Source organism: Aulonocara stuartgranti (assembly GCF_965226115.1).
Source record: "Aulonocara stuartgranti genome assembly, chromosome: 8".
Lineage (NCBI taxonomy): Eukaryota > Metazoa > Chordata > Actinopteri > Cichliformes > Cichlidae > Aulonocara > Aulonocara stuartgranti.
The window spans coordinates 3,303,120-3,318,325 of NC_138959.1; the positions used below are offsets into that span (position 1 = coordinate 3,303,120).

Sequence of the window (15,206 nt, forward strand, 5' to 3'; positions counted from 1 at the left end):
CAGTTTAAACGTATTTAACAGATTTAGACAAGTTTCACTTAAAAACACACCTGCTGCAGCTTCGCAGCTGATGATGGGGTCCCAAACGTCTTATTTTATTCTTTTCTTAGTCTTGTCTAGTCTTATAACAGTGTTTAAAAAAGATTACGTTTGATTTATCAGCTATTTCTGTGACTGTTTAATAAACAGTGTTTATTAACAGAAGCTTCAAACCGAAGAAAGTTTTTTTTTTTTTCAAAATAGTAAACTTTATTAAGAAACAGTATACAGAACATGTATACAATCAGAACAAAATTAACATATGCCAGGGGGTGTAATACAAAGAATTACAAACATTCAAATAATTTGTAATTACTACAAATAGTAATAGTTTTCATAGCCTTTTTGTTAAGTGATCCACTAATCAATTTTATGTAACATAAAACATCATTATAGTAATGTTTAAAATTAGGTTTTTTGTTACTGTATTTGCATTTGTGAAAATAAAATTTAGCTAAGATAACTAATAAGTTTATTATAAAGTAAACATCTTCTTTTTTTTGCCTTCGAAAGAAACAAAATACAACATTTTCCCGTTTCACAGTAAAGTCATTATAGAGATGTCCAGCAATGAATCTACTGAAGTCTTTCCAAAATGTTCTAGCGTATGAACAGATCCAGAAGAGGTGTTGCACAGTCTCAGGATGGCTTCCACAAAATCCACAGTTCACATTTATGTCCCTTTTGAACTTCGTCATGTAATGATTAGCAGGATAAAATTTATGCAGTATTTTAAATGAGACATCCTTCACTTTATTCGTTACCAGATACTTGTTAGGAATTGTCCGTACTCTTTTCCAGTTAATGTCACTGACGAAGAAATTCCAATAAGAGACCACATGTGGAATAGTTAGAGATTCTGTCTGGAACAAAGCACGGATATTCTTATTACTTTTACTACGGTTTGTTAGACAGATTCTTCCTATGTGTGAATCTAAAGGGTTGGGGAGAGAAACAGATGATATGCAAGGTTGAATACCTTTAAAAAGCATTATAATACCCGTAGGTATTGCATCAAATAATATAGCATATTCTTTGGGTGTGGCTGGAAATTTATAGGTGTTTAAGAATTCTGAATAGGACATAAGCTGCCCATTAGGATTAAACAGCTGATTCACTAAAACGATCCGTTTCTCAACCCACCTAGAAAAAAATAATGATTTAATTTTATACACTATGTTCCTATTATTCCAAATTGAATACGTATGCACTGAAAAAAATATGTTGTTGGATTTACTTAATTCAATGGTGGACATTTGTTGCACACAGATGTTTTGCTTTGGCAGCAACTTAAACAATTGAGTTAAATTAACACAATTTATTCATGTTCAATAAACCTGTGCAATTTGTGTTGATAAAATGTGACTTAAACATGTTCTGATGAAGTAATTTGAGCTCTTGGAATATTTTAATCCTTCACAATTTTCTCACGTTATCCCAACACGATTCAATAACTTTTACCCAATACTACTTGGTCACTTAAATACTACATGTTATCTTCAAATTACATTTTGCTATTATATTCTAGTATCAAATACACAATTTTCAAATGGAGGCCTTATAACAGATTATATTGTTCTCTTCCAAGATGGTTGCTGGCATCCACCAGTAACCTTTCAAAACAACATGTCTAATTTCACTGCAGTAGGTAAAGAATTAAACTGACATTACTCCTCTACTGAATCTATATAAATCAACAGTTAAATAATGTCAGTTCTTCCGTGTTCTCTGGAATCAATCGCAGCAAAGAAATTAGACTGTTTCTTTTGAAAAATGTTGGAAAAGAACAATACAAAACATTCTATTTAAGGCCTCTGACATCAAGATTCAGTTAAACAACAATTATAACTAAACAATTTGAGGTAATGTTAGTTTCCATTAACATTAAATTAGGTTACTGAATTGGCAAACACCTTCCTATTAACACTACCCATTTTACCCCAATAACTAAAGAAATTAGCACTTGCAGGTCAAAAACTTTATTCAAGAGACGCAAAAATAACATTGATACAGTGACTGTCAAAAATTACAGCACTGATCATACTGTGACATCTTGGTTCAAAACAGCACACTTAGAAATATTCAACGTTCTTTACTTCAACTGAATGAAACTGAAAATACCATTTCACACGACCCATATGGGATATTTAGACTGTATAACTGTTCACGCTACATCTCTTCACTAGTAAAAGAAAGAAAAAGTACAAAGAGAAATTTAAAAATGCTGCCAAACAGACAAACAGAACTTGTACAGAGCAAAAGGAAAAACAAACAACAACAAAAAACAGCTCGTCCTCATGGCAGTTGCAGAGTATATAAAAATGAACCCTGCGATCCGTTCCTGGAATTGAGCTTCAAAAATGCAGCAGAACAAGTGTGAGATTTAAATGTCCTCTCACCTAGAGCTGGTCACCTCACATGCATAACAGTGAGCTTCGTTGCAGGAGCAGTTTTGTCTTAGTTGTGAGCTTTTCTTGAGAGCTGAGTTGCATCCAACTCCATTACCACCCATTGAATCACCTCAAAAGTGTAGCAGAGTTGTGATGGGTAACTCATGTTGAAGGAATAAAAAAGGTCCAAACAGCATGGCTACTGCAAAGGTCACGTTATCCAGATCTTGAAGAACAACATCAGAAAAGTCATTGCCTGGCGCATCTCTGGAGACAGATGTTCATTGTGGTTTTCTCAATCTGTGCAGTGGCCTCAGTCAAGTCCTGGTTAAACACAAAACATTTCTTTAATATTCCTTTTTAAACTCATCTCTTTTGAATCTGCCAGTTCTAATGTTAGAGTAATTTAAACCAATGCAAGCAACATAGTAAATAGCTATAGCCAAAGAGTGGCCTGCCATGCTGCCATTCATGGTCTAACAGAGTTTCTAAGAGAGGGTGAAAAACATCATAATTTCAAATGCTTTACATTAGTTTTTGTTAGAAAGACACTGGCCCATCAGAAATCCAGGCTATGTCACTCAGAAGATGTTAGAATTTAGACTTTCAGCCCCACAATTTGGTTAGCTGTTGGTCAGTTGGTCTTTTTTTTTTTTTTTTTCAAACAAAAGCTAATGTAAATACTGGTGGGATTTTCCTTTGTTCATTAGAATGACAAATTTAAAGTTTTTTCACACTGATGTGACCCCTAATACAGGGGTGGGGGTGGGGCCTCAAGGGCCGGCGGCCGAGTTCACTACCAGGCCTCATGTGAACTTCAAATTATTAAAGAGGACTACTGGTCCTAACCAGTCCAATGAGGATCAAGTGGATAACTAAATGCATTTTTAAAGGTTGCAAATCCACAATCTACTCATAAAACACTCACCATGAACTCCTGCACCAAGATGTTGCAATTGTCTTTCACACAGATGCGGAGCACTTTGATGAGGGACTCCGAGCATTAATGTCATCCTTGACTATTATAACAAAGAAAACAGAGATTTGTGAACTTTTCAGTAGCACAGAAGAAAATGATCCCAGACAAAAACTCTTGACTTTTTAAACCAGTCAACATGCAACACCAGCATCTACAAAGCAATATCAAAAGTTCCTGTTTGACATCAACTTTATGGATATATAGTTTCCAGAACATTTATTTTTAAAAAAAGATAAATTTTTCTCAGTGGGCCAGTAAATGCATGACGAAAATTATGGCATCCTTTTAGTGGAATCATTACTCACAGGTAATAGTTGACTGTTTCAATGGATGTAGCATAAAAATTTTACTGACCTAATGCAATACATATACACTTTGTAGTTAAAGAATTTTAAAGTTCTTACTGTCATAATGGCAGCTACATCCTTTAGCTTTGTGCCCTGTTCCCCCGATCACTTTGCAAACACTTTCAGCAGACTGTCAGAGAGAAACTCAGCTCCGACAGAAACCTTGACTGTAAAGGCATGGTTGGGATGCACTGGAATGCTGCATTTTATCTGAAATGACATAAAATTATTTTGAAATAACAGCAGGCACTGTGCTTGGTTAATCAGTAATGTTTTGTTGAATAAAAACTGTGTTTCCAGATCTTATGGGATTAAAAAAAATCCAAAGATGTTTGTTTCTGATTTGCAACCCAACAACCCACAAGTTACAACCTCATTTCAGTTCAAGTGTGCATTAATGCGAGTCCAGTAATCACCTTTCTGGCAATACATACAGGTATAAGTTAAACCTATGGCAGATTTTGGATTTCTCAGTTGTATTAATAGGGTGAGTATGCATGCACCTAATAATTATAAAAAACCCATTATAATTAAGTTACAGAAACGAAAATAGAATATACTTTCTTACCATAACACCTTGAACCCACAATCCATCAGCTGACTCCTGGTGAAATGCAGAATAGAGGTCGTCTCTCAATGTGCAGCAAAAAAAACAAAAACAAAAACAAAAGGACAGCAGGTGAGGGCAGGAGGGGTAGGGATGTAAGCTAGCATAATGCCGCTGATGATATTAGCTAAAGCTGTTCAATGTCCAAAATCTCACTAACACCATGGTGCAGTAAATACACAATGTAACTGAAGAGTCAGTTGGCAAATCTATTCACACAGAAAACCAAATTATGTTATGAGTGCCTCGTAATTAGGTTTAATGTGATATTACGGCTCTTGTGCCAAAGACAAATTCAAATGAAAAAGCGCCAATTCTTTGACAACAGATAAAACAGCAAATAAGCTAACGGCTCTTTTTTAGCATGTTACATGGCGACACTCTAGACGTTTAACTACATTTGGCTGAAATATGGTAAATATTAATTCAAAAAATCAAGACATACCAAAAATGTAGAGTTGGCTGCTCGACTTGACTGAGATGGATGCCTTTTTTAAACCACGATCCAAAGCCCGCGAGATGAAATCACGCGTGGTTTCACGAGATTTAACGTTGCTATCTTATTGACTTACTTCACCTGAACATGATATGAACAATTTAATACACCCTTTCTGCATATCATGTAGTTTTTACACTATATAGTTACATTTAACTTTAAAACATGAGGCAATTGTGTTAAATACATGCAAGATGCTTACATAAATCCAAGAGATGGCCAGTCCCTTTTTTTCAGTGTGGGGTGTAAAGTTGTGTTTATATATAAGGGACCAAGCTAATAGAACTTGTTTGTGAAACATCGAGAGCTTTTCTGGAAGCTTATCTATATTATAATCACAACCTAAGATAAAACTTAGACCACCAAAACCGAAGAAAGTTGCAGTGAAGGGCTGATGACGTGAAACGTCACTGGTCACGTGACAGTGGTTTTTAAAGAACCTCGCTTCAGGACAAGTTTCGGTATCAAAGGTGTCCGTGCGGATGCCTGTGCTAATTTATGAGAACGTGCGCTCTGTTTGTGTCCGGCTCTGATAATACAGTCACGTGGAGAAGAATGTAATCGGCATGTGTTTGTGCGGTGTTCGGTTCTGCCGAGGCCCAGCTTCTCTCAGACGAACCTGCAGTTTATTCTGGAGACGAGACAAATGAAGACAGCATGAAGGAGGTGGATTATTATCGGGAGCAGGGCGGAGAAAGTCTGGATTTAGAAGAAAAACCTGATATTAAAACCCTCGGAGTCCAGCCGGAGCAGGACGAGAATGTAAACCAAACCTCTGGTAAGAATAATCAGATTTCATTGCTGTTAATCGCTGCATCGCGTTATGGCAAACGATTACCCTCATCGGCGAAGTCAAATTTTCTTGCTCCTCTATTGTCGACATTACGGTGCTGCTGATGCAGAAACACAATGAAAGCAGTCATTTTTTTTTATATTATTTACAAAAATAACTTTACTTTAGACCAGTACAGGTTTGGACACATATAATACATTATAATTAATAATTTTACACATCATAATAAAATATCAAACATTTTAATGCTGTCTGAAGAAAAGGTCACACAAAATTAAGATAAGATAAGATAAGATGAGATAAGACTTTATTGATCCCACGGCGGGGAAATCTTTGTGTTACCTCATCTCAGGTACAGATAGCAGAAGGAAAATACCAAAAATACAAATAAAATATGAACAAATATAAAATAAGTAAGATAATACACTATATACAACGATAGCATACACAGTATGTGATTATGGATATGGTTGTGGAAATATGCAAGAGAAGTGGATTTGAAGTTGTCCACACATTTATCCACAGTTACTGCCATATAATACTGCTATATATTAAAAACAAAATTATTTTGTAAAAACAAAATAAAGGCACAGCCAGCAAATAATCAGTCTATTGTGTTTAAATTACCACATTGTTATATTATTTTTGAACTGTAATTTCAGAAAATCCTTAATATGTTTCTGTAATTTTTAATTTAATTAAATTTTTAAAAATTGATTAATGTTCAAGTTTAGCACGTGTCAGTCCATGGTAACTGTAAAATGTGATATTTCATGATATAATTTTCCACAATCATTACTTCAGTTCTTTGAGAGGTGACACAAAGATTCTACTGGATTCCTTCTCAGGTACACCCCAGTCTACATATGGTAAATGGCGTCTCTGCAAACTGTACAGTGTTAGAAAACAAAATAAAATGCACTCAAATTACATTGTCATAGTGTATGCTATGGAAAAAGCATTTGCCCCTTATTTTATTTTATTTTTTTGTATATTTGTCACATTTACACGTACAAAAACAAGGGAAAAAATATCCAAACCTACCTGGCCCTGTGTGAAAAGTGTAAAAAATCATGAATTAGCTGATTAATCACATTTTTTTGAAAGCTGAGTTCAATTTCAGTGGCCACACTGAGGCCTGATTATTGCCTGTTAAATCAAGTTCCCTTACATCTAGCATAAAACTCAAGCTCAAGAGCACTTGAGCAGTGATCCAAAACACATCAGTATTGTACGTCCATCTCCGAATGGCTCAAAGAAGCAAAACAAAACGGAGCCTCTGCAGTGGTCTGGTCAAAGTCCAGGCTCAAATCTGACTAAGATGCTTTTGCCAAAGGTTGCACAATAAGGTTAGGGGACAATTGTTTTTTCATATATAACAAATCAGGAATTCACACACTTGGTATAGAAAGTACAACAACGATATCGCTCTTTGATAGCCTAGCTTGAATTTCTATCATAGCGAGAAGCTCACTAACCCATTTACATGAAACATAACAGGAAGAACTACACAATCACAATAAGTTAGGGCTGCAAGAATCCAGCCTTTCCGAGACCACACAAACACCTTTTCTTTGGAAATTTGGTGATATTGAGTGCCAGTCTGATACCTATCCATGCATCTACTGTATTCTTGGGAACGTCAAGACATTCCAAAGCGAGCTGAGAGATGTAATCTCTCCAGCGTGTCCTGGGCCTACTCCAGCGTCTCCACCTGAGAGAACATGTCGGGCACGCCTCACCTGACTTTGATGAATCATATTTAATGTTTTTCATTCTGAGCATTCTGGACTGATCATTAAAGAGATGCTGTGCTACTTCTGTATTTCCTTCAACAACTGTGACATCAGGCCTATAAACACGTTTTTCTGTAGGACCACCGTAAATGCATTACAAGGCTCTTTTCTCCATATTTTAAAATATGTTAATATTTCTTATTTTGTCTTTTTTCTTTTTAGATAATGGGACAGCTCTGTGCTGATGTAGAATTCATATAAACATCACACAATTTACCTACATGTTTCATTGTTTCCTGCAGATATCCCACAGCTGTTGGTTATTAAAAAAGAAGTTGTTTCACCTGAATGGATCCAAACTCTGGAGCAGCAATACCCAAACCTCCACATAAAAGAAGAGCAGGAGGAAACCTGGAGCACTCAGGAGGAAAAGCCACCTAATGGGCTCCTCATCACTGGCGTTCCTGTGAAGAGTGAAGATGGTGATGATGATGATTTGAAACCTCAGTTGTCAGAGCTGCATCAAAGGCAAAGTTTTAAAAAAGAGGTTAAAGTTGAAGTTAAAAAAGAGGAAGAGGATGAGCCTCCAATCAGCAGCTCAGCTAATCACATAAAAACAGAAACAGGTGGAGCACCAGTAACGACCACAAACTCAGATCCACGCAGAGATTCAGAGCCTAATACTGATAAACAAGCTTCAGCTGCTTTTGAGGCAGAAGTCAGTGTTGATGGTAACAACAGTGATGATGATGCTACTGATGATGATGATGAATGGCAGGAACCTTTGTCCAATTGTCGACCTAAAACTAAAGACAGAGACAGTAATCAGAAGGAGTCGGATTCAAATCCTGCTAAAACATCCTTCAGCTGCTCCGAGTGCGGTAAAGACTTTCTCTCCAAGCAGTCTCTTCAGAGTCACGTGACAAGTCATACAGGAAGAACACCTTCCAGCCATCTGCTTAATAAGAAATGCTCCAGGGTGAAGCAGAAAGCAGATTCAAAGATGAGCGTAGGCAAAGCAGAGAAACGATACGTCTGCAATGACTGTGGACACAGATTCAGACATCGCTTTAATCTTAAAAGACACATGAGAGTTCACACAGGAGAGAAGCCTTTTAGTTGTGACATTTGTGGTAGAAGATTTAAACAACAGTGCAGTCTCAAAAGACACACCAGACGCCACAAAGGGGAGAAATCATTTAATTGCAATGTTTGTGATAAAAGATTTAATGTAAAGGATGATCTTAGGCAGCACATGAAATGCCACACAGGAGAGAAACCGTTTGGCTGTCAGCTTTGTGGAAAAACCTACAGAGCTCAATGTGGGCTTAAGAGGCATATGATAGTCCACTCAGGAGAGAGACCGTTCCACTGTGATATTTGTGGTAAAACATTTAATGAAAAGAAGTCGCTTAGTAAACATGGAATAATTCACACAGGAGAGAAACCATTCGGTTGTGATGTTTGTGGTAAAAAATTTAGACATCAGTGTAACGTCAAAACACATATGAGAATCCACACTGGAGAGAAACCATTTGGTTGCAATAAGTGTGAACGGAAATTTAACCAAAGCGTACTTCTTAAGAAACACATGAAAGTTCACACCGAGGAGAGTTCTTTATGAGGGGCTGGTTAGCTGGCTCGAGAAAACCAAAACTCCTGTTTGGAGGTGGCGGGGTGTAGATATGTAAAAGTAACTGATATCATAACATTGAGCTTCTTCGTTAGCCCAGGCTTAGGTGAAAAGGTGGTGTTTGACATGTTATCTCATCCTTCTTTCATATAAAATCAACCAATTGAGCACTACCTGCCTGCTTAAATCAGAGACTTCAGGTATAAAATCAATATTCTTGTGAACAGTTAAGTTAATACACTGCTTAAGTCTTAAGTCACATATATACAATTGGAGCTGGGTATCGATGATTTCTACAATCCTCGATTCGATTCACTTCAATTTTGAGTCAGAGTGTCAGAAATATTATAATTCTGATCATTTATCAGTACTGACGCTTGTGAGACTTCATCAGAGGTGTAAGCCTCAGAGCAGATGCCTTTGTGTCAAAGTAACTGACAATGAAACACAGAAAAACACAAAGGAGATTTTCCTGGCCTAGCTTTTTATAGCAGATAACCTTAAAAATATTCTGCAGTGGATCAAAAACTGAAGAAAACCATGAATCAACAACTACTACATTACCTGATGCTGCTGAACTGAAGCAGAGCAAAGTTACAGAGGTTTAATTAGAGACACAGCGTTTTGCAATTTAGCAAAAGTTTAAATGTCTTCAGTACTGAACAGCAGAAATTAGACTGTCATGTCGGAGGTCCTTAAAAAAAAACCCTTACCGCCTGGCAGCATTGTACACAACAGTAGACTGGTGCTTAATAAGCAAGCAAATAATGCAGAAAACAAAGATTTTAGATGGGAAGCTGTTCTTGAAGTACACTGAGAGAGAAAGAGCTGTGCAGGAAGTGTGATTTGTATCATGGTAGAAGCAAAACAGCAAAAGTAAGAGGGAATTCATGACTATGTTTATCAAACGTGAAGCGTAGTTTTGATCTTCTTTTGCTTTTGAATTTTGGTTGGCGAGTGACACTTGAATTTCAGCCTCGATGGTGTGTCTGTGTACATGCCATCGAGTGAACGATGCATCTTTGTGCAGAATCCGTTTACCTGCTCACATTTACTTTTTTAGCTGTTTGGCGGTTGTTGAAATAGTTTTGTGAGCGTTTACCTGAGATTCTGGCTAAAATTGATTTGAATCGGAAAATTGACTCCTCCTCCTAGCCCCCCTGCTCCAACAGGCTGCAGAGAACGGGGGTGTGAGAAGACGCCAAACCTTCCTCCGCCTACTCATATGTAGTGTTCATGCATGTGTGTTCTAAGGTGCATTTAAAACCCAGGAGGGCATGGAGCTACCTGCCAGAGAGCAGCAGGTAAGCGCACAGCCCCTCCTGATAGCCCTCAATGTCTACGTGTATTTAACCTTGAGAGGTGGGCAACGACGCCAGGGGTGGGGTGTACACCCTGATGGTCTTTTGGATTCTGTGTAGCGGCACACTCCCAAGATCCTATATGTATGTGTTATGAGAGTGTGAGTAATGTGAATGTCTAAGTTGTGGGATAAAATTGAGGCACAGGCAGCCAGAAGGGGACGGGGGGGATGCCTCCCCTGCACCCTGGTGACATACCCCTACTCCAAGGCCCTGCATGTGTGGGTGGTTGTGGTGGAGCGGGAAGAGGGAGGCAGCTGGAGATGGGGAGAGAAGGAAGGGAGGGGCAAGTGACCCCAATAGACGCCCAGGCTGAAATCTTCCTCCACCTCTCCTGTATCTCCCCCTCCTGCAGAGTGAGTTCCTGAAGAGAGGAGAGCTCCTGCAAGATGTAACAGCCTACATATCTTGATATCAAGACTAATGTAATCTAATAGATAATTTCTATATTGGTTAGAATTAAGATTATTTTTATTTTTCCAGTTCATGAGGACTGTTTTCTTGGCTATGCATAGGGCAATGAAAACCATATGGGCGATATTCTTTTCTGAAGTGACATTATCTAAGCGGCCCAACAAACACACTAAGGGGGAAGTTGGAATGTTACATTTCAGACACTTCGATAAGTCTTCACATATCTCGCGCCAAAACTTCTGAACTGGTGGACAGAACCAAAGAGCGTGGATATAATTGTCCAGTGAATTGGTTTGGCAGTGTGAGCAGTTGTTGGTAGACGTAAAGCCCATCTTGAACATCCGATGACCTGTATAGTGCACTCTATGTAATATTTTGTATTGAATTAATTGAAGACTGGGATTTCTAATTAGATGAAAGGTTTTTAAGCAAATCTGAGACCAGAAGTTTTGGTCTAAGTTAACTGATAAATCCGCTTCCCATTTTGCAATAGGAAGTGATATTGATTCATCCGTTTTAGAAAGCATTCTGTATATTTTGGATAGTAATTTGGGGTTTTAAGAGTAAGAAATTGAACCACACTTGGTGGTGTTTGTAGTTCAACTTGACCCGGTTTAAATTTCTTTTTTACTATGAATTTAATTTGTTGATATTCTAAAAGTCTTTTCTTGTTGATCCCATATTGTGTAACTAGTCCGTCAAATGAAATAAATTCTGTTCCTTCTAGTATATGTTCTAAGTATTTGATTCCTTTACCACTCCAATCTGGAAAGTTTATCATATTATTGTTTTGTAATATGTCAGGGTTGTTCCAGATAGGTGTACGTTTGCATGGGATTAATGAAGACACCGTCAATTTTAGAAACTCCCACCATGCTGTCAGAGAAGAGCTGATGTTGATGCTTTTGAAGCATTCATGTCGTTGGATGTTTGAGCTGATAAATGGTAGATCTGAAATCTCTAGATTATTGCAAAGTGCTTGTTCTACATCTAGCCAAGGTTCATCTAAGAGGGTATGTTTTAGCCATCCTGAGATAAACTGAAGCCTGTTGGCTAAAAAGTAGTGCTGAAAGTTAGGCAGTTCTAGTCCTCCTTTATCCTTGGTCTTTTGTAGTGTTTTTAAGCTTATACGTGGGGGTTTATTTTTCCAAAGGAATTTGGACATACATGAATCTAGAGATCTGAACCAATCTTGTGGCGGTTTAGTTGGGATCATTGAGAATAAATAATTTATTTTTGGTAAGACCATCATTTTTATAGCAGCAACCCTTCCCATGGGTAAACATTTCCATCTAGTCAGATCACCTTCTACCTTCTTTAAAAGTGGGATATGGTTTAATTTAGTTAGATCTGCAAGCTTGGGAGAAACATTAATACCTAAATATTTTATATTTAGAGCAATTAATTGGGAGGACTGTAGATTTTGACCAGTTAATTGAGTAATCTGATATTCTTAAAAAAAGAGTTTATCAATTCAATCACCCCAGAGATATTGGTTTGTGAGTTTTGGAGAAAGAGTAACACATCATCCGCATAAAGGCTGATTTTATGTTCCGCGTTCTTGCATTTTATGCCCTTAATTACTGAATTCTGTCTAATTGCTGCTGCTAGTGGTTCAATAAAAATTGCAAACAGTGAAGGGGAGAGTGGGCATCCCTGCCTGGTGCCCCTCAAGAGACAGAAGCTGGAGGATGTCTGGTCATTTGTTCTGACACAAGCTGTTGGGGAGTTATAAAATATTTTTAACCAGTTAATGAAAGAGGATCCAAAACCAAATTTGTGTAAAGTTGTTAACAGAAATTTCCAGTTAACTCTGTCAAATGCTTTTTCTGCGTCTAAAGAGAATATTGTAGTTTCAAGGTTTTTACTGTATGAGTAGTCTATCAAATTAAGTAATCTACGTGTATTTGTTGATGAGTGCCTACCTTTTATGAAACCAGTTTGGTCAGGATGAATTAAGAGGGGGGTTATTTTCTCCAGTCTCTTTGAGAGAGCTTTGCAGATTATTTTAAGGTCTACATTTATAAGGGATATTGGACGATAGCTTGAGGGATATACAGGGTCTTTGCCTGGTTTTAGCAGGAGATTAATATTTGCAGAAATAAATAATAAAAAAATAATCCAGACGACAGTAGGAGTGATGAACATGTGAGAAAAAACTATATTCCTTACTGGTGGGGTGAAGGGAGCGCCATGCATCGCAAAGACCAAAGTCGCTCATATACTGTTTGATTATATTTGTGGACTGCCAATTACGCTGAGTTCCTGCTGTGTTGAGCCTATCCATGTCTTCATTTAGTCCCAGGTTGAGGTCGCCTCCAAGAACAAGTGTGCCATCTAAGTGTTCAGAGAGTGCACTGAAAAAACCGTGAAAGAATGAGGGATCATCAACATTTGGACCATATACACTTGCAATACATAGCGTTTTATCAAGTATAGATAGTTTAATGATTAAGAATCTGCCCTCTGGAAATATAACTGTATCGAGTACTGTGAAATTAATATTTTTATGTTTTAAAATTGCTACTCCCCTTTGTCTAGAATTATAACAAGCTGAGAACACATTACGAAACTCAGATGTTTTAAGTTCATTCGAACCTCGACTTCAGGCGTGATGCCAGAAAACCGAGGAAAAGTAATAAATGGTGTAGATTACTTAAAGGCTTTGCTTGCTTTGAACAGTAGATGTTAATTGTCTCGGTTTTTATAATCGTCTTTGGCTGTTGTTAGTTTTTCTGCTCATTTGTGTTTTTGTAGTTTTTCCTCTGTTCTCATGTGTTTGTGTTTATTTGTATTTATGTGAGATTATTCCTGGGCCCTGTTTCAGGAAGCCGGTTTAGTGGAAAAACTGAGTAAGTATACCCTGAGTTAACGAAAACTCTGGGTTTTCGGTTTCACAAAGCGAGTTCAGCTGAAGCCTGAGTGAGTCACTATGACGACACACGCCGTGAAGCTAACCTGCCCCCTAGCAGGTTTACTACAACTAACCCTGACTGTCTCCGCCCCTTTGTCGGAAACCTGACAGTAGGAAGTGTCAGACATGGCGTGTCCCTTCCTTGAAGAGCCAGTAGATTGTGAAGCCCAAATTCTCCGCAGAGCTCTCCGCCGGGAGAGAGTGATCAGAGCGCGTTTGGACATTTTATCATTTCCTGATGATTGTCTGTGCGAACGTTACCGTTTCTCAGCACAATCTCTAAGTTATTTGAATAACATCCTCAGGCCATATATTACGCATGTGACACATCGCGGACATGCTCTCAGTTCTGTACATATTATTTGTATCGCACTTCGGTTTTTTGCAAACGGGAGCTTTCTGTATAATATTGGTGAAGCTGAGCACGTTTCCAAGGCTACCGTCTGTCGGGCAGTCAGGAATGTTACAGTTGCACTGAAACGTCTCCTGCACTCGTGTGTGGTGTTCCCCGGTCATAGACCCACAAGATTTATCAAAGAGGGATGCCACAAAATTGCAGGTATCAGGATGACCAAAACTTAATTCATGATGTGGTGATACTTGAACTACTACTTAAATTTTACATTTATTCTCACGGTTCCCAGGCGTGATTGGCTGTATAGATGGTACTCACATTCCAATCATTGCTCCTTCAGTAAATGAAGGAGACTATGTGAACAGGAAGTCTTTCCACAGCATTAATGTACAGGTACATAGTTCCCTGTAGCATGTCAAACTAACAAATTATTTCATCATAGTAATGGATGCTAATTTGTGTTCTCTGCACTGTGAAGATCATATGTGATGCTGCCAACATTATCACAAATGTGGAAGCCAAGTGGCCAGGCTCTGTTCATGACTCACAAATATTCCGTGAATGTACACTGAGCACAAAATTTGGACATGGTGAGTTGAAAATACTTTAAAATATATAAAGACCAATTGCTACAGGGACATTTGAACTGAAGTGTATCCTTCTGTCTTAGGAGAGTTCACTGGCTACTTGCTTGGTGATAGGGGGTATCCATGTTTACCCTATTTGCTTACCCCTTACCCTGACCCTGAACCGGGCCCACAGCAGCGATATAATCTGGCTAATTGCAGGACAAGAGCCAGAGTTGAAATGACTATTGGAATGCTTAAGGCCCGGTTCCAGTGCCTGCAAAGACTCAGGGTCACCCCAGAAAGGGCATGTGACATTATTGTGGCATGTGTGATTCTTCACAACATTGCCACAATTAGAGGAGAACACTGTCCTTCTGAACCAAACATCAGCAGTGATCCAAACCATGAACATCCTGACCCTCCCACGGACATACAAGATGGAAGCGCAGTCAGAGACACCATATGTCACAATCATTTCTTTTGACCCATCACCTCAACATGTTGAAAGAAGAATAAACAGATTTTTTGTTCAACTGGCTTTATTGGTCGCCTGTATTTCCTGTACACAAAGTA

The 15,206-nt window shown here is 38.1% G+C and overlaps 1 protein-coding gene and 1 long non-coding RNA gene across 3 annotated transcripts; one reads left to right on the plus strand and one right to left on the minus strand.

Annotated features, from left to right (window-relative positions):
* Positions 1–2,116: 2,116 nt before the first annotated feature.
* Positions 2,117–5,105, minus strand: LOC309713089. 2 transcript variants are annotated; one of them, XR_014278479.1, is made up of 5 exons: positions 5,061–5,093; positions 4,324–4,939; positions 3,813–3,965; positions 3,358–3,448; positions 2,117–2,753 (listed from the first exon to the last, which is right to left on the minus strand). It is a non-coding gene; the product is annotated as an uncharacterized lncRNA (long non-coding RNA). The 2 variants fall into 2 exon arrangements; XR_014278478.1 differs by having other exon boundaries at positions 4,324–5,105.
* A 118-nt stretch (positions 5,106–5,223) lies between these two features.
* On the plus strand, positions 5,224–10,515 carry LOC309713080 (uncharacterized protein). The gene is made up of 2 exons (XM_082544424.1): positions 5,224–5,636; positions 7,690–10,515. The coding sequence occupies exons 1-2, from the start codon at positions 5,516–5,518 to the stop codon at positions 9,009–9,011; spliced, it is 1,443 nt and encodes a 480-aa protein (XP_082400550.1). The 5' UTR covers positions 5,224–5,515; the 3' UTR covers positions 9,012–10,515.
* The last annotated feature ends 4,691 nt before the right edge of the window (positions 10,516–15,206 follow it).